The sequence below is a fragment of the Mus caroli genome, chromosome 8, assembly GCF_900094665.2.
Source record: "Mus caroli chromosome 8, CAROLI_EIJ_v1.1, whole genome shotgun sequence".
In the NCBI taxonomy this organism is placed as follows: domain Eukaryota; kingdom Metazoa; phylum Chordata; class Mammalia; order Rodentia; family Muridae; genus Mus; species Mus caroli.
The window spans coordinates 86,165,110-86,184,891 of record NC_034577.1 but is presented as its reverse complement, the minus strand read 5'-3'; the positions used below and the strand labels follow the sequence as shown (position 1 = coordinate 86,184,891).

General features: G+C 46.0%; 1 protein-coding gene across 1 annotated transcript in view; it reads left to right on the top strand.

The window, feature by feature from the left end:
* Pllp (plasmolipin) overlaps window positions 1-19,393 on the top strand; it is a 27,309-nt gene extending 7,916 nt beyond the window's left edge. The window contains exons 2-4 of the mRNA XM_021169972.2: window positions 15,350-15,523; window positions 17,490-17,612; window positions 18,559-19,393. Of these exons, the coding sequence (XP_021025631.1) occupies window positions 15,350-15,523; window positions 17,490-17,612; window positions 18,559-18,675 (414 nt within the window). The 3' untranslated portion in view covers window positions 18,676-19,393. The remainder of the gene's footprint in view (window positions 1-15,349; window positions 15,524-17,489; window positions 17,613-18,558) is intronic.
* The last annotated feature ends 389 nt before the right edge of the window (window positions 19,394-19,782 follow it).

The following is a 19,782-nucleotide window of genomic DNA, read 5'->3' as shown; positions in this document are numbered from 1 at the left end:
TCTTTCTTTCTTTCTTTCTTTCTTTCTTTCTTTCTTTCTTTCTTTCTTTCTTTCTTTCTCTTTCTTTCTTTCTTTCTTTTTTTTTTTTTTGGTTTTTCAAGACACAGGGTTTCTCTGTGTAGCCCTGGCTGTCCTGGAACTCACTTTGTAGACCAGGCTAGCCTCGAACTCAGAAATCTGCCTGCCTCTGCCTGAGTTCCTGTTTTCAAACAAACAAACATGATTTTTTTTTTTTGATGTAATATGTTCTGACTACAAATAACTGAAGCCACACAAAACTATGCTTACTTAAGGAGGGACTGCTGTGGGAGGGGACCCATAATCTCTTCTCTCTACCTGTGGAATTTTAACATTGCTACACACTAGTTGCAGTTCATTTTATGGCTTCTATTGCAGTAGACAGCCCGTGTCCTCACACTGATCAGTGATTTAAAAGTCTCCTTTATTGTTAGCTTAGTTGGGCTGAGTATACAGATTCATTGTGGGGCCCTATAGAAAGAAGTCTGTGTGCATTGATGTTGGGAAATATGTCATGGCGAGTGAGCGTGCCTTCCTGCTCACAAGGGACCAAGTAGCAGCTCTCTGTGTGCTGAGGGCCAGGCTCCAGGCTGTGTGGTCAATGAGAAAGCCTGGTGCAGAACCAAGGGTAGCAGTGGGTCTCAACCGTCCTAATGCTGCAACCCTTTAATACAGTTCTTTATGCTGTGGTGACCCCCAACCACAAAATTATGTCACTGCTGCATTACAACTGTCATTCTGCTTCTGCTATGAACCGTGACATAAACATCTGATATGCAGGATATCTGCTTTGTGACTCTCAAAGGGATCACAACCCACAAAGTGAGAACTGCTAATGTGTAGCCTGTGGTCATTCATCTCCAGGCACAAGATATACCTGTCTGAGGCTGGGATTGTATGTGTATAGACAGTGTCTGATAGCTACCCAGAGGGCCACACTTGAAAACTTGGCCGTGTATAGCACTTTTTTCATTTTATCATTACATTGTATTTACTTACCTTTTATTAGTTGAGTTTTTTTTCACTCGTATGTGTGCATGTGTATGCACACACCACAGCACTTGTGGAGGTCAACTTGTGGGAGGTGGTTCTCTTTTCACCACATGGCTCTGGGGTACGGAGCTCATGTCATTGGGGTTGATGTAGCATCTTTATTCAGAGCCATCACGCCAGGCCGGCAGTACTTATTTCAGAAGTATATAGCAAGTGGAGCTTGTTGGAGGCTAGGACTGGAGACTTGTGAGTTCAAGGTCAGCCTGGGCTACTTAAAGCATACCAGCCGTCTTGAGTAAGTAATGGGACCCTGGGTCTAAAAACCAAAATTAACAAGTGGACAGCCATTACGAATTCTTTCCAGCCGGGCAGCTGTGACACTCACCTTTAATCCCAGCACTCAGGAGGCAGAGGCAGGTAGATCTCTGTTAAAGTCTGAGGCCATCCTGGTCTACAGAATGCATTCCAGGACTGCCAAGGCTACACAGAGAAACCTTACCTCAAAAAGGCAAACAAACAAACAAAAAGAATTCTTTTCAAATGAATAAAAATGTTGGGCGGTGGGGAATTACACAGAGTTTGTGCCTATGTCCAAAGCTGTGAGCGAGGGATCGGGATGTCTATCAGGCCCAGAGAGGGAAGATACTTCCCTTGGGTCACACAGCAGTGAGGGATAGCTGTGAGTTTGGGATTACTGGCTGGGTACCCTGGGAGTTTGTCCTCATCATCTGTCAGCAGAAGGTGGCCTCTGCTTCAGGAAGGGGCAGTTCACATTTACAAAGTCTTCCTGCTTATCAGAGAGTTGCTCTCTCTCCTGCAGTGGTGGCTTGATGACTATGCCCACCATTCTCTTCGGGGCTGCCGTGGAAAACAGGCGGAGGCTGTTTTCCTTGGCAGCGTGAACCAGCCCTTACACTGACAGAACAGGGCTCGGGCTTTTTGCTGCTGGGCAGGGTGAGATTCTCCTGTTTGCTCAGGGAGGGAAGGCAGGGCGACACACCACAGTCTCCAAGTGAGGACAAGACCAAAGGTCAGGAGGGACCTGCCAAGTAGGCTACCAAGTCCCCAGGCTTGGGCCAGTTCTGCAGCTCAGCCTGTACTGTGGGCTGGATGATCTCTGACGCCGGCTGAACTCTTCTGCCAGCCTGGTCCTTGGGGGTGGGGGGTGGGGGGGTGACACCATCCCTCCTGAGAGTGGAGATGGGAGAGATATGCTCAGGCCACACTCTGGGAATGAGGAAGGCCTTGTCCTTGGGTCTGCAGCTAGACCTGTAGGTTTTCCAGGGCTAAGAGATTCACAGGCTGTGGTTGCTCCATAGTTCTGGCATCCCAGACAGTAATATTTCTTCGAAGTGCTAATGTCCAGGTGCCCCCACCTCGCAGGAGTCAGTGCTAAGAGAAAGGAAGACTACCCCTGGGCTGTCTAGCATCCCTCATATGAATGCCCTTAGGTCAGATCCTCATCTTCTACAAAGAGCTTCCGTTTTCCTTCTGTGAATTGTGCTGAGTGCTTCTCTTGGGAGAAAGTCGGCCCCAAGAGAGGAAGGCCCAGGAAGTAAGGGGGCTTGGCCTGCTGGATGCCAGGCTATGACTGAAGCTGTACGTTCAAGAGCTCTACCCCGGCCTTCTCAAGCAGAATAAAAACTTCCTGAGATGTTCTTCTTCAAAGCTGGAGGCCATCCTAATATTGGGGAGACCCAAGCAGACAATATGGAGACCCCTGGGGGAGAGCAAGGAGTGGGGCACAGATGGGTGCTGTATGTTGCTGGAACCCTTTCAGGCACTTTGCCACTTGTTGGGGTGCCAGAAAAAATGGAGGGAGGGGTAGGAGTCACAGACCCCACGTCTCACACACGAGGAGGTGATGACCAAAAGGAGACCTGCATTATCTATTCTATGGGCAGCATGGAGTTATGTAGGTAGTAGTATGAGCTCATTCTGGGTAGATTTTCCTACTAAATAACAATAATAACAATAACACATTTAATTATTTATTATTGATGTTATTACTGAACAAGGACAAGGTCTTGTGTAGTACAGTCTGGCTTCAGACTTGTGGCAACCCTTAGGTTTTTGCCTCCCAAGTGCTGGGATTACAGATCTGGACCACTAGCACGGCTGGGAAGTTTTTTCTAAAATACTGGGGACACCCAGGACCATGCGGTTGAAGAGATTTCAGGTCTGTATTGGCTCAGCCATTAGTGTATGTGTGTGTGTGTGTGTGTACACACTCTTGTACTTGTGGGATTTAAATGCTCTCTTCTGAGACCTAGGACTTACACCTAGCAGGGTGCATGGGAAAACTGCATTTGGAATACTGTGATGCTGGCCAAGGTCTAGGCAGACCAGGCCCAGCTGCCCATCACCCTGCTTGCTCTCTTCCTCAGACTTGAAACAGCTTGGCACAGAACCGGTCCTGGGAGAGAGTGTGCTGGCTTGAGTGACTCTGGTTTCTCGTGTGTGTCTGTTTCAGATAGAGAAAGGGACAGCTTTGTGGCTTTGGGTTTCCTGGAGATCTAGACATGTTGTACCTCCCCCCACCCCCCATGTTCTAAAATATCCAGTGCAGGAATTCCAAGGTGCCTCCCCAGCCCTCCTTTGGCACAGAGAGGGGTGGTGTGTGGTGGTGGTATGGCCAGCCCAGACGCCTGGAGCCTGTGTCTCTTGCCCCTTTGTCTCCTGTGACACAATGGGTGACTTCTTATCCCTATAAAGTCTCTTTCAGTGTAGGGAGAAGGGCCAGGATGGGGGTGGAGGTTGAGCTAGGCCAGGCTATGCTAGGCCAAGTTCTGCATGCCCTCATCAGCTTAGCTGTGCCCCGAGTGAGGGAAGACCCCAGGAAGGGTCATGTGGCCACCCTGGGCCTCAGTTTTCTGCTAGTGTAGTGGAGGAGCAGTCACTGAGGGCTGTGAAAGACTTGGCATCACTGCCCCATGTCAGAGGGTTTGTCCCCGTTCTTTCTCTCCATGGTCTGTGCCCACCTTCATTCTTTCTAAAACATTTAGCTTAATTGCTAACATTCAAACACTGAAGATATCACACAAAGAATAAACAGTTTGTGACATCCCTTCAGGACTTCACAGCACTTGCCAGACGTACACAGTTCTACCCACAGCCCTTATCGCCCTAGGACTGGGTTTTCACCAGTAACACGTGCTATTCCTGAGGCCTGGCTTAGCCCCTTCTGCAACCTGTAAAGCCCGTCTAGGAACCTTAGTGTCAACTTCTAGGAGGAGTTGCTTCCCCTTCCTGGAAGCTCCCTCGCTCCCTCCTTGCTTTCCTGCGGTTTAACTACACCACATAACCATACCCTCCTTGTTACGGCCCCGGGCACACCTGTAGGGTAACCAGGCTAAGCATTAAAACCCGTTCTTGTGCCGCAGATGAGGACATAGACCAGAAAGGTTAGGTGAGTCTACAAGACACCCAAGACTCTACAGTGAGTAGACTTTGGTCTGACAATATCTAGAAAGTAGGTGGACTCGGGAGGTTAAGGGTACCCAGAATGCCAGAGGTAGAGTTTCATCTGTCCCTAGAGTTCCAAGTGACTCGTGACTCGTGACTCTCTGTCCCCACCTTCAGTTCCCTAATCCTTATAACATGTGACTTTACCAGTGAGATCTTTCTCTGCTCTATATCCCAAATCTTTCCTCCTCTTGGACACTCTCCCCACCGGAATTTATCCCCAGAGCACACACCCCACCCCCGTGCGCATGCGTATTCAGCCAGTTTATGCTTCTGATCTGGCCCAACTTGCTGATGTGGGAGCACCTTGAAGGTGCAGAGCCCTGACCCAGAAGTGCTACAGTAGATGGTTGTGAAGAGAGGCACTCAGGGACAGGTCACGCTGGAGGGATGTGTGAGCTACGTGAGACATGTTCAGGACGCGGAGTTCTGGTCACGGGATCAGGGAGTAGAATTAAGGACTTTGGCCTCATTCTCTGCTCCCCTCTACCTGCTGCCTTTTGCTACCCCTGAAGAGTGGTGCTCCCCGACTAAGTGAAGGCTTCTGGCACTTCAGATAGATGGCAATCTGCGACAGGTGCATTTCAGTGAGTCTCAGGAGGTCTTGAACCTTCTGGAACCTCCCTCCCAGGACCACACAGGTCAGTCAAGGGGTCAGCAAAATACCCAGACTGATGGCTTAGGAACCCGGAGAAACCTGTTTGTTGGGTTCTAATAAAGGACCGGACCTTCCTTGTTCTAGGACAGAAACCAAGTCAGCTTCCTAGGCGTGGGGCCAAGCTCTGCAGCCCAAAGGAACACAAATCTACCCCCACCTATCTCGTGCTTTATCTCGGTGTTTGCTGATCTGGAAATCAGGGGTGGAGTGGGACAGGGTGGGGACGTGTATTCCTACAGCCCTGCCCTCAGTAGCTCCTTTCCTACAGCTCAGGCAGAGCGGGCTAATTAATCCCCCTTTTATCTCCAGTGTACTGTATGGCTGCTGAGCGTTTGTGGACACTTGGCAAGACAGCCTGGAGAAAGGGTAATTGGGAGATCTAGGCCAGGGACCCTCTGCTGGGCACCTACCGGGTGACCCCTCTGCTGAAGCCTGTGAGTGACAGCATTGCAGGTGGGCATGGATGTGAACATGTACCAGCCTTTTCTGGATTGTCATTTGGATGCCCTTTCTAACTTCCTTTCAGATAGTAGGAAACAGCCAACCCAGTGGCGGGGTTGGGGACCTGAAAAGAACTTCACATAAGAGCTGACAGACCCTAGGTGTGTCCCCCACCCCCCACATCCTTCCCATGTCTCACCTGAGAAATTGCTGGAGATGTTATTCTAGAGTGTCTTCATTCCTCTGACAGAAATGACCTCACGGAGCTCTGGGGTTTCGTGGTCTTTCTAGTATGTCTCTTTTGGCAAGGTGATTTGGGGTGGGGAGTAAAGGGTGTGTCAGGACCATGTGTGGTGCCACATGCCTGTGGTGTAGTACTTGAGGAGCAGAAGTGTGAGTTCAAGGTCAGGCTGGACTGATGAGACCATGCCAAGAAAGAGGGAGAGGAGTGAGGAGGGAAGGAGAGAGGGAGGGTAGGGGAAAGTGTGTGTGTGTGTTGTGTTGTGTATGTGTAGGCATGGGCATGCCAGAGTGCTCATATGGAGGTTGGAGGACAAGTTTCAGGAGTCCCGTCCTGCCACGTAGGTTCTAGAGATCTAACTCGGATCATCAGACTTTGTGGCAAGGTCTTCACCTGCTGAGCCACCTCTCCCGGGCCACTGAGTTGTAATGAAATGAGGGTTTGCTCCCAGTTTGGCACATGACCACAGTCTAGGAAGGCCCTGCTACACTGCCCCATCTTTGTCACTGTAAAGTGGGCATGGGGGACAAACCCTGGGCATGCTTGTGAGGGTCAGAGGCAAGAGCAGATGGAGGGGTGCTATGTGACATGGGGTGTCTGGGGCTCACCTTAGCTGGGGAGTGCAGATACAGAGAGATCCTGCTTTGGCCGGGGCATTGCTGGGCTCTTAGGCCTGCTCAGCTACAGGGTCCCTGTCCTTACACTGCAAGTGTGTATTCCAAACCAAAGAAACCTCCTTGTAGTGGGGTGGTTTGAGAGAAGGGGGCTGGAGGAGCCCCAGCTCTGGGTCATGAGCCCTCTGGTGGGGATTTCTCTTTAGATCCCAGGGAACTTGCCAGTGGCCTGTGAGCAGAGTGGGTAGGCCAGGAGATGGGGACTTGTTTTCAAAGATCAGTATCTTGAGGCCAGCTCAGATCCTAAGATCTGACTGAAAGTGGTCTCACCCTTGGACTGGGGCTACCGGCTTCCACGCTATGCAGGCAGAGGGTGGAACAGTCCTTCTGGTTCTAGCAACGGAGGCTTTCTCCAGAGCCACAGTAGACTTCTACACCCATGGTGGCTGGTAGAGTTCCAGATGAGAGGAGAGTGGGTATCCCCCAACCTAGACAGAGATCCTTGGCCAGCAAAGAAGAGGCTGGGGAGGCCCAGGACAGTCACGGGGTTGTACTATCCTTGGGTCTTCCCCAGGGTCCTTGGGCTGTGCTCCTACAAGAAGTCTATGTGTAGAACCATCTGAGTTTGGTGCTTTGTGGCAGGACTTGAGGGGGGAGAAATTTACATAAGGCTGACCGTCACTCTCAAGTATAAAACTGAGCTCTGAGTAGCTGTCTCAGGTGGGTGTGGTCCCTGCACTGTTACGAATGAGGTAAGGAAGCACTGCGCAGTTGTGCAGGTGGAAGAGGAACGGGTTTTAAACAAAGCCCATGCTTTTAGGTTCTACACACTCAGTCAGGGATTTGGGGGTACCTGGCTACTCTACCCACCAAGCTTCCTGGCGTGGTTTACCATCCCACTGGCTCTTCTCTTTCACTCTGGGTTCGGGAGGGAGGGGTCACCTCAAGTTGTCAGGCTTTCCAGCTTAGGCAATAAGTCCTGTTACCTGCTGAGCCATCTTGAAACGCTCCCCTTTCTGTCTATCTATTTATTTATTTATCTTTTAAGGATTTACTTATTTTATATATGAGTACACTGTTGCTCTCTTCAGTCACACCAGAAGAGGGCACTAGATCCCCATTACAGATGGTTGTGAGCCACCATGTGGTTGCTGGGAATTGAACTCAGGGTCTCTGGAAGAGCAGCAGTCAGTGAGCCAGTCTTAACCACTGAGCCATCTCTCCACTACTTCCCCCACCCCCCCCTTTATTTTTTGAGATAGAGTTTTGTTTTGAGACAGGGGCTCATGTGGGCAAGACTGGCCTATGACTCATGTTTGCCTTGAACTCATTCGTAAGTCTCTTTTTTTCCTCCAGTGTTGGGATTACAAGTATTAGCCTCCCTGACTGGCTTCTAGCATTTTTTTTTTCTGCACCTGTGGCAAAGTCAAGCCCCTGGAATGCTGTGGGCAGTCCTGGTATAAGGAGCATATACTCTATGGGAGAGATACTGTTCCTACCTTGGGTGGTACTATCCAGGGACCTGGGTGTCTCAGTTAGGGTTTTACTGCTGTGAACAGACACCATGACCAAGGCAAGTCTTATAAAGGACAACATTTAATTGGGGCTGACATACAGGTTCAAAGGTTCAGTCCAGAATCATCAAGGCAAGAACAGAGGCAGAATCCAGGCAGGCACGGTGCAGGAGGAGCGGAGAGTTCTTCATCTTCATCTGAAGGCTGCTAGCAGATGACTGACCTCAAGGTAGCTAGAATGTGAGACTTATAACTCACACCCAAAGTGATACCCTACCCAGCAGGGCCATACCTTCTAATCCTGTCACTCCTTGGGCCCAGCATATATAAACCATCACACTGGGGAAGAGCCTTTTGTCACACAGCACGATGGGAATTGAAAGGGGGAAGAGTGGCCAGACAAGATCCTCAGCACAGATGTAAACAACAGGAGCCAAGTCAAGATTTCTTTGAAGAAGCTGTTTTTAATTGTGCGTGCGTGTGGCCATGTTCCATGCCACAGTGAACACAGAAAGGCTGGAGGACAACCTCTGGTAGTCACTTTTCTCCTTACACCTGAGTTCCAGAATTGAATTCTGGTTGTCAGGCTTGTGACAAACATTTTACCCTCTTAGCCATCTTGCCAGCCTAAACCTTTTGAGTTAACAAGAAAGGGGGCTGTGGGAAGCCACAAACGCCATTACAAGATGGCAATGGTTTCTTTAAGCCGATGCCCATAAATGTGGGTAAACAACCAATGTGCCATGTGCATAAGAGTTTTTTGCGGAGTCACTGCCTGGCCCGACGCATATTAATGAGGTACTGGTAGCATAACCAATCAGGTATGGACACGTCACTCCTAGGCCTATATAANCAGCNCCATTTCTGGGCTCAGGGTCTTTCACCTACACAGTCCATACTCTCCCAATAAACGTGTTGCAAAAGGATCATGTTGTGGCGTCTACTTACTAACAAGTCGGGTGTCCCACAAATGGTGCCGAAACCCAGGAAGTAACATCTTCAGACACGAGTGAAGACCCCCTGTTACAGGGAGGATTCAAAACTACATCATGGGGATTGAGCAGTTAATAAAGTGTTCCCGTAAAACAGTCTATTAAGAAGGATTCAACTGCGTAGATTCAAAACTCTTCAGCTGGGAACAGTGGTACCCGTAAATAAAAGGAAATTAATAGAAGTCTCTAAGAGGTATGCTTTCCTACACAGTAGGTGTAATTGTCGCTGGGGTTATGTTGCTTGCTTGCTTTCTTGCCTTGATATTATGCTATTGCCTTAATTTTCATCGCCCTAGACACGAGTGTATCTGCTGGGAGTAGCTCAACAGACACATAAGATCATAAAGCAAGTGTAGATAAACTCGTGGATCGACCTTGGGGCTAAGAACCTCACGAAGATAAGTGAGTACCTCAAGGACGCTTTAGTCCAAGACGAGAATGGGTACTGGCCAGTCTACACCGTTAGTAGGGCCGGTACAAGCCTTGCTCAAAAAACGAGGTTTAAAGATTTCTGAAAGTACAGTGAAAGGGTTCTTAAAAGAAATAGACAGACTCACTCCTTGGTTTGCCCCCACTAGGTCACTAACGTTACCTAGTTGAAAAAAGTTAGAGAGAAATAATAGGAAGAAAAAAAACAAAAGGAAAAGTGAAAACAGGGACAAGGCCGTTATAGAAGCTATTAAGGCCAGTCTATCCAGGACAAGAAATGTGAGCCAGCTGTTAAGGAAGGGCAACAACTTTTGCAGAAGCACCAGGGAAGCATATCAGAAACAGAAAAAAATAAAAAAGAAGGCACACACAGAAAAAATAAGTAAAATAAGAAATATAAAAAGAGAAAATATAAGCTAATTCAGAGCTCTCCTAGGGACAGAAAGAGAACGAGATATGTCCTGCTTCCTCTCTGGCTCCTATGGAGATATTCTTAGCTCTGTCTAAGAGACAGAGCTTTGAGACATCAAGTTCTATTCCCTATCTGTCTACTATCTGTTTTTGGTACACCAAATTGTCCATATGTCTGTCAATTCATATTTGTTTTTGTTTTGTTGTTTGAATGATTGTTGTTCTGTGTTTCATGTTAAAAAATATAATTGGTTAAAACTTTATCTGCTGGCTGTCCATCCTTTAACTTGTTTAAAAAGCAGTCTCAATTTACACAACAGAAAGTGATAAACACTGTGACTAGGAGTCAAGTACAGCTAGAAAAAACCCTACTAAAGGCTAATTACAAATGGAACTCTTAAAGGGGCAGACAGCCTTTTGCTTGTAACAAAAAGTTAGCTTAAAATTGGGAACTCAGGGTTAGAGTCATTCTAAACAACATGAACAAACACAAGAAAACAGGTCTTTAAAGATACTTCAAAATAGGAATAATCTTTGGGCCAGGACTCTGGCAGAGGGCTCAGATTGAGAAAAGTTTGCATTTGGGTTGAGGCTAAGCTCAAAGGGGAGCAGCCTCAACATGGCTTGTGTGGCACTTCTTTTGTTTTACAAACTGAGACTAGGGAAACCTAAAACTTCATCTCTCCCTCCCTTTCTTTTCGCTAAAAGAACCTTGTTACAGACCTAGCCAGATGTTGTTCTAAATAAAATTTAAATTCAAAGTTTATAAAAGGTCAATCAGGCTGTAAAATTTATCAAGACATTACGATTTGGCTTGCCTACTCTATATAAAGTTACAGTGTACAGAGTTTGCTTACATGTATAAGTGTCTTTTCCTTGTTCCAAACAGCCATTAATTTGGTTATTGCAGAATATTGATGTTTGATCTATTACATACCATTATATTAAGTAAAATTGATAATCATTATCCTAAGATAGTTAAAAAATTATTTTCATGCATGCTTGTATATCTTCTATAAATTCATGCATGCATGCATCCCATTTACTGTGTTTAAAAAATAGCCTTTATATGAGAGAAAAGTATATGTAAATTGAATCACATACTTATTCTTTTGAGTTTCCTCCTGTTTCAGCACAGATAATTAAACTGTGTACTAAAGATGGTGTTTAAAAATGTTAAACAATCAAACTTTAAGTTATATATTAATAGTCAATATTATATCTCAGCGCTTACAATTGCTTATGCAACTTATAAAAAACAATAGTGTTCCTTTAAGAAGATTGGTTTTGGACAGTTAAGAAATTGTCCTGGGTTGCCTAAAAAAGACCCCTAGGATTTGCTTTTGTGTTATAGAGGTTTACATAAAGCTTTAACTGATAAAGATTACAGATAGCTCCTAAAAGGATACAGACTCAAAATCCTTATATTTATTTAGGTTTTAGACTTACTACTCAAGCTGTTTTTCCATAGAAGATAGTTATTTGCAGAGACAACTTAAAGACTTTCTCTTACTTCTAATTAATAAATAAATAAATTATATACATGTGACTATAATAACTTTTCAAACATTTTAGTCACAATCTCTCTTCAAGAAAAACAATTAAAAGTGTAATTAGTTATTGTTCATGTTATATTAAAACTGACTAACAGTCCAATATCTAAAATTTTGATGAAAATACAAGATTATATTTTGTTACATAAACACTCCTTTTATATTCAACATATTAGAGCACATACATCATTACCTGGCTCCTATTCAAGGGAAAAATTCCTAAGCTAAAGTTAGCCACTGGCAAGAAAGACTAAACAGATAAGTCCTAGCTGTTTGTTTTGTAAATCTAAATAGTATATATGACTGACGCTTCCTAAAAGCTCTATGTTTTGGGCTAGAAAGCCACCCTGGACATTCATGACCTACACCTGACATCAAGGCAACCGACTCCCACAGGCTCTGTCCTGGAGAAGACACAAAATGTATGTAAAGGCCTCTATCTCAAACCAGTCATTAGGTAACTAAGAAAATTAAAACTTCTTTAAAAAACAAAAACAAATTCAACATTCCTATAAAAACAACAGTTTATTTAACACTTTATTTGTGACCAGTGTTAGGTGCTAGCATCAATTAACCACAGAACAGTACTTTCCTTCCTACTTAGTCTACCAAACAAACCAACACCATCACACATTAGAAAGACCATCCTATAAGCTGCTTGGTTTCAGTCCAAAAGAAGCCACTGCTTTCCTAGATGGTCCTTAAGTAAGAGCCTGGCTCATAGGTCCTCTAAAGCCATGACAAAGAGAAATGTACTAGGTGGCTACATAGGCAAGAGAAAAAATAAAAAAAAATTCCTAGAAGATGTTTTTAGCCATCTCAATGTTGTTGTGGGCAATGACCAAAGCTTTCTAAATGTCCTAGTAAAAATAGCCCTAACTCATGAGGCGTCCAATCTCACTTGAGAGCTACAGTGAAGGTGCTGTGGCCACAGGGTTAACAGTGATACCTCTGCCTTGTTGATAGCTACTGGCTTTTCGTTCTGAGTTGATTACCTGTACCTGTGATTAAAGAAAATGCAATGGCTGATTCAGCCACCAAAGTTATGGTTTTCCTATCACAAAGTTCTATAAAAGGTGCTAAGAATTTTCATCAACTTTATCATGTCCCTACTTCTACACTACGACAGAAGTTTAAGCTCACACAAACAAAAGCTCAAGATATTGTCCTACAGCGTGGTAAATGTGTAAAAGTTATTAATACACCTTCCGTGGACATTAATCCTCGCGGATTACGACCCCTAGATGTTTGGCAAATAGACGTCACACATTTCCCAACTTTTGGTAAATTACAATATGTACATGTGTCCATTGATGCCAGTTCTGGTGTCCTACATGCTTCTCCCTTGACAGGAAAAAAAGACAGTTCATGTCATATCCCACTGCTTAGAAGCATGGGCTACATGGGGCAAGCCCCTGATGCTAAAAACAAATAATAGTCCTACATATACTTCTAAATTTAGTCAATTTTACAAACAAATACAAGTAAAACATATTACTAGATTGCCCTATAATCCACAGGGCCAAGACATTATTATACCTTTGTGGGCCATAGTAAGATCATGGCCAGTACCTTTACCGGTACATTCCAATTCTTCTACGTTGCCTTTGTTTTTTACAACTCAATGTTTTTTAGATGCGCCTTGTGTAAGACAAACTCCTCAAGAGCCACAGGTGTATAATAGTACGAGTTTTCATTTAAATTATACACTATGCTTTGTGCATAATGTAAATAAACCTTTTACACCCTGTATGTTTTTAAAGAAAAAGATTATCTCTAATTGGGCAGATCCCATTAGCCAAAATAAAGTGAGCTCTAGAGTGTTGTTTAATGCTTTAACACAGGTTGTTCAAGGAGCACAACCAGGCTCAGGTGATGTTAAAAATAATGTAACTTCACCTATAAACATCACCACTATTATGATAAAGGGAAATGTGACTATTCCCAAAAGATCATGATGGCCTATTGGCAATGCTACTGCTATACGAGCATGCCTTGGTGTCATCCAGACCTCACATTTCCTATAGTTTTTTCACCTTGTCAATCAAAAACTTTTTCCTCAGAAAGAAATAAATAACAAAGGGTTTTGTATTGTCACCTCCATTAGATTTTACTGTAATGAATGATAAAGGAGATGCTACAGGGAAAAAAATATTTGGCCATATTACCANTGGATTTTAAGTAATGAGGCAGGTGCTAATACCAGTTTGTCAGCCTTTACATTGCTGACTAGAACCTTTCATGAGATATTGAATATTTCTGCCACACTTTCCAATANCTCTGCTTATTTAGATAATGTGACATCTAATAGAGTTATCAGAAATATGACTACTTCTCCAGTAGAAGTNTGTGTTAATCCTCCATTTTTCTTTATATTGGCTGAATTTCAAAATAATACAGAATGGTTAGATTGTACAAATGTCACTTGTTTTTTGACGCAATGCTAGAATAGAACTAATTTCTTAGCCTTAGTGGTACATTTACCAACCTTTGTCCCTGTGCCTGTTGAGACAGATCTAGAGAACTTCCCAATCATGAGTCTTGTTTGGCAAAAGAGAGATTTTAGAATCACAGCTGCCATTGTTACTGCCATTGTAGTGTCCACAGCATCAGCGGTTACCACAGAAATTACTATGGCCAATCAAGTTAATACTGCTGACACCATAAGTCAGATAACAGAAAAAACATCTAAGACATTGCTTACCCTACAAAGGGTAAATTCTCATATCTCCTCAAGATTAATGTTAGTAAATCAAAGAGTAGATATTTTACAACATAACATGGAACAAATGATGGATGTCATACAAATGACTTGTGTGGCATCAACTCCACATGTGTGCATTACTCCCGTTAGGTATATTAACAATTCTTTCATTAAAAGCACAGATTTATCAAATTATCTAAAGGGGAACTGGTCACAGGAACTAGAAAGGTTACAGATGAAGCGGCAGATACAGATCCTGAACCTTAATGGAACCAGAGTTAAACCAGTGACCCTTGGAGACTTCACCTCTTGGCTTACCTCTACATTTTCTTACTTTAAGAAATGGGTAAAAGTGATTTTGTTTTGTGCTGCCATATGCTGTAGATTGGTATTCATGCTTTGATTGGTTTACAAATTCAAAACGCAACAAAAACGTGACAAGGTGATTATAACTCAGGCACTTTTAGCCATTGAAATGGCACCTCCCCTAAAGTTTGGTTATCTATGCTCAAGAATTAGTCGGCATCTGAGTTCTCTACTCTTGCACCCCACAGATTTACAGATCCATTACACTGGGATGAGAGAAACTCAACAATCATTGATCAGCCCTTGCACATCGCTGAGGTTTCCTCATTACACGCGATAGGGTGATCATGATTTCTCTGCTAATTCATTCATTAAAAAACTTGGCTGGCCTCTTTTGTAGAGTTCGCCCTAGGTCATTTAACAATTATTGTCACACAGCATCGCGGTATCCAAAGATGGACAACTTTCCTCATACACAGATCAACCTAAGACACGGGGCCTAGTGGCGATAAGGTTACCCTATGATGGGTAAGGCTGTGACACAGAACAACAACCTAAAACAAGAGCCATAACAGATGGACATAATTACATAGGCCTAGTCCAACATCATTTTATTAAAATAAAAAGGGGGAAATGTGGGAAGCCACAAACGCCATTACAAGATGGTTTCTTTAAGCCGACGCCCATAAATGTGGGTAAACAACCATTATTCGCATGTACATAAGAGTTTTTTGCCAAGTTACTGCCTGGCCCGACGCATATTAATGAGGTACTGGTAGCATAACCAATCAGGTATGGACACGTCACTCCTAGGCCTATATAAACAGCGCCATTTCTGGGCTCAGGGTCTTTCGCCTACACAGTCCATACTCTTCCAATAAACGTGTTACAAAAAGATCATGTTGTGGCGTCTACTTACTAACAAGTCGGGCATCCTACAGGGGGCCAAGGCCCGAGCCTCCAGCTGGAGCTGTTCAGCTCTGAGAAACTCCCCCTTATTTTTTCCACAGGTGTTGGGGCTGCTGGTGTGGGCCCTGATTGCTGACACCCCATACCATCTGTATCCTGCCTATGGCTGGGTCATGTTTGTCGCTGTCTTCCTCTGGCTGGTGACAATTGTCTTCTTCATCATCTACCTGTTTCAACTGCACATGAAGTTGTACATGGTGCCCTGGCCGTTGGTGGTGAGTTTGGGGCAGGGGCTGTGCGGCTCCAGGCTGAGTCCTCTTGTCTGTGAATGGCTAGGACGGGACCTCTTGACCTTCCATAAATGTGAAATGGAGGGCGGGCGGGTGGGTGTGATGCCATCCTTCTGCCTCTTAGCTAACTGAGGAGCTGGGGTGGGAACGTATGTTAATGACGGAAGTGGAGTGTTTGACTTGGTCCTGGGAAGAGACCAGCATTGAGAGGCTATTGACTGACTCTGCAGATATCCTTGGGAATCTTGGTATGTTGTTCTTTCTTGAGGGGGATCAGAATTTTGAGCTCAGAGGTCTGGGTTTGTCAGTGCAAACTGCCTCCATTCTCTCCAGGCCCTGGCTCTCTGGAGAGAATGGGTGCCCCAGGTTTGTCTCAGGCCAGGCTCCTCTGGCTGGGTTTTTTTTTTTTTTCTGGAACCCAGAAAACCCATGCAGCTGGGTCTGAGAGCACAGAGGCGCATGATTGTAAGGCAGGCGAGGCTGGAACTAGGCAGCGATTGTTTACAATTCAATGCCTGTTTAGTGAGAGGAAACGTGAGTCATGCCAAGACAGAATGGATTTGTTAGATCCTGGTCTCACTAGCCAGAGCCGGGCAGGGTGTGCAGTGGTCACTGTACTTGGGGACAAGATTTGGGATTGAGGTGGCGGTGGCTGGACTCCTGGCTAAAGTTCTAGCCCCCTTCTGAATATCCCAAGCCCCTAAAAAATTCCACAAGACTGGAGACCTCTGTCTCTGAGGCAAGGCTGGCAGCACAGCACCGTGCCAGTGAAGGAGGCCAGCTGGGGGCTGTGTCTGGTGCTGCTGGGCTGAGCTGGGAGAGGAACTGGGTGATGACCCTTCTCAACTCTGAGTTGGAGACTGCCAACCCTTGAAAGGGCCAGGTGAGATGGACTAGTGAACTGGGCCAGGAAGAAACCTAACAAGTACCTGGCCCTGAGAAGCTGCCTCTGCCCGGCTTCAACCTTGAGAGGATGTGGCCCACTGGTGCCAAGCCTTGAGGTATTTTGTTTGTTGTACTGATGGCGCTAGGGATCAAATTCAGGACCTCATGAACGCAGAGCTTTACACTGAGAGACATGCCCAGCCCTGAGGTAGCCGTTTGCTTTGTTTGTTTTTTGATACAGTTTTGATGGGTAGGCCAGACTGACCTGGAATCCATGGTTTTCCTGTCTTTGTGTCTGACATGCTGGCTCCTGTAAGCTACTTTGCCCAGCTTTGAGGGTGTTTTGTTTTGAGCTAGGTTTTCTTAGTAACCCTGGCTGACCCGGAACTCACTAGTCTAGGCTGGCCTTAAACTCAGAGATCGGCCTGCCTCTACCTCCTGTGTGCTGCGATCAAAGGTGTGAGCCACAACTACTTAATTGATGTTTTGATACAACATCTCACTATATGCACAAAGTTGACCTCTGCCTCTTGAGATGCTGGTGTGTACCACTATGTCCAGAAATCTTGAACATGTTTAATATGAAATTTTCAAGTTTTCACATGAAATCTAATTTTAAATGTTGGCAATTTAAATGTATAGCACAATAAATGGCTGGAGACCGGTTTGAGGACAAGAGACATCCACTGGGGGTATGGAACAGGCCCCGCTGCCAGCTGAAGACTCACATCCAGTCTGCTTGGTGCTTTGTATAGATTCCCTAGGACCCTGGCCCCGGTATTTGCCCTTGAGTTTAGGATAGTTATAAGGGAGTCATAGATTTCTCCCACTGGTGGGCAGAGGGATGTGAGGGCCAGGCACAAGGCCAAGTGCTGATGTGGTGGTCATAGGGAGAACATGGGCATGGCGTGTGCTATACAAGAGATGGCATTTCTTTAGCTGGTTAGAGGCAAGTGGCTCGTTGTGGTGGCACCGTCCTGCCCCGACACTTCAGGCCTTCCCATCAGGGCTTCAGGGTGGTGACGTTCTTCATGGATGCTTATGCCTCTCGCCCTTCCCCCTACAGTTACTGATCTTTTTTGTCGCTGCCACGGTTCTCTACATTACTGCCTTTATCGCCTGTGCAGCAGCGGTCGATCTGACATCCCTGAGGGGCTCCCGGCCATATAACCAGCGCTCAGCTGCCTCTGTAAGTATGTCCCAGGCTCCAGCCTTCTGCAGGGGATCCAGCCCAGGTCTTTGTGAACTCACAGGCTCCTGTCTGAGTTGTCACTGGCTGGATGCTCAGTGGGCCTCCTTCCTTAGTGAACAGCAGAACTCAAGGGGACCTGAATGGGTGGGATCCACTGTGGACACTGTCACATTGTCACCTCAGGCTAGCTGTCATCACCAGACATTCCATCTACATTTCTTTTTTTACTAGTATTCTCTTATAAAAAGTCCAAACTTAGGCTGTGTCAGACAGCCATTCACACTCCATCCCCCGTTCACGTCTAAAGGCGGAGACTATGGGTTCTTTTTCAGAGAAGAAAACTGGAGTTGTGGTCATGTCCAGGACAGGACAGCCCATGCGTGGTGTCTTCCATCTTCCTGGTGAGAGTGGTTTAAAATTAGTGAACTCCATCTTGGGAACGAAGACCCAAGCCTCTGAAAGCACACGTCACATACAGGGTACAAACGGGTTCAGAAAACTCCTGGGAGCTTGGAGTATTATTACTGGTTGTTTTTGTTTTCAATTCTGGGCCTGGAACCACAGGGCCTTGGGAGGCTGGGCAACAGCTTTACCTGAGCCACATCCCTAGCCATGAATGTTACTTGTGGACACTAGGTCCCTTATGTATATAGTTACCCCATGGTCACTCCAGAGTGCTGTGCCTGGCACCATCTGACATGTCTGGCCTGTGTATTCTTGCCCCTGACCCTTACAACGTAATGCCAGATGTGTGGTAGGGGTGGGTGGGCATAAGGGGTGTGGCTGCCAGAACAAGTGGCTCTGACTAACCCAAGGGGCTGCTGCTCAAGCTTTCATTCCCAAGTCCCTCTGAGGAGACCCACTGGGTCTGGTGTCACTGTCCCCATGTGGTTTCCTGGCTCTCTCTGACTGACCCCCTTGGCCTCTTTTTCTCCCCTGCCAGTTCTTTGCTTGTCTGGTGATGATTGCCTACGGAGTGAGCGCTTTCTTCAGCTTCCAGGCCTGGCGAGGAGTGGGTAGCAACGCGGCCACGAGTCAGATGGCTGGGGGCTACTCCTAAGCCAGCTATGCTGTGGCCTGAGCCATGGCTGGGTCTTAGCACAGGGTCACCCCCAAAGCTTACTGGACTCAAACTCTCCAGCGCTCCCGAGGAACTGGCCCACACTGGTACAGATGGGCTGCCAAGAGCCAGGGGTGGGGACACCCTCCCCACCCTCCCTTATTCAGCAGAAGGTGATGGGGTTTGGGGAGCTCTGCCTTGTCATCAGAGAACTTCAGTAACCCAGGCTGGGCCACCCTGTTCACCAGCACTAAATGCACTAACAGACCCTCAGCCTCTGACCTGCCTCAGTATAACCCTAACAAAAGACAGATTATCTTTGTCCCCAGGCCAAGCAAGCCCCGGGCTCTTCTGGTCCCACGGTGCCCTCCCCTGCCCATGCCAACCTGTCACCTGTAGAGAGACTTTTCTAGGAAGAGTTGGGATTTCTGGAACTGGATGATTTCAGTTGGTTCCAACAGTTTCCGATGGCAGCAAGCTCGCTAGGTTCCCTCCCTCATGTGGAACTCTCCCCTTTGGGAGAGCTAGGGTGCAAGGGTTCTCCCCACCCCCCAGGGTCCCCCCCACCCAGGCTGCTGATTAGGCACAGGGGACTTCCAAGGAGGGACAGAAGGAAGTAGGGCCTCGCCTGGTGAGCTGTCATGGGGTTAATGGTGACTCTTGTTTGGAATTATTATTTTTTACAATTTAAATAAAAATGGAAGCATCTGTTTGGAAAGGTGTTATCATTCGTGGTCTTAGATGTTTGCTAAGGTTTTTACTTTTTGGTCCTTTTAGAAGATGGCAACAATTAAGATGAAATTAGAATCAGATACTTGGGTTTTGATACTGTTAGAGGGAGGAAGATCAAGTTTTGGCTCTTGGTCCCAGCTCACACTTGTCTTGGTGATTGTAAATATACATAGTATCCACTTTAGAGGTTAGGTAATTAAGTCTCCCTGTTCCAGGAGGACTAGCCCATTTTGAGGCATAGAGGGAATCCTAGGAAGCCAGAGCTCTCATAGACCCATCAGGTATCTCACAGCCTGACGTAATGCCTCATACAATCTCAGAATGCCAGTTTAGGGGAGGCATTCTAGGTCTATTCTCAGGTAGGGAATAGAAGGC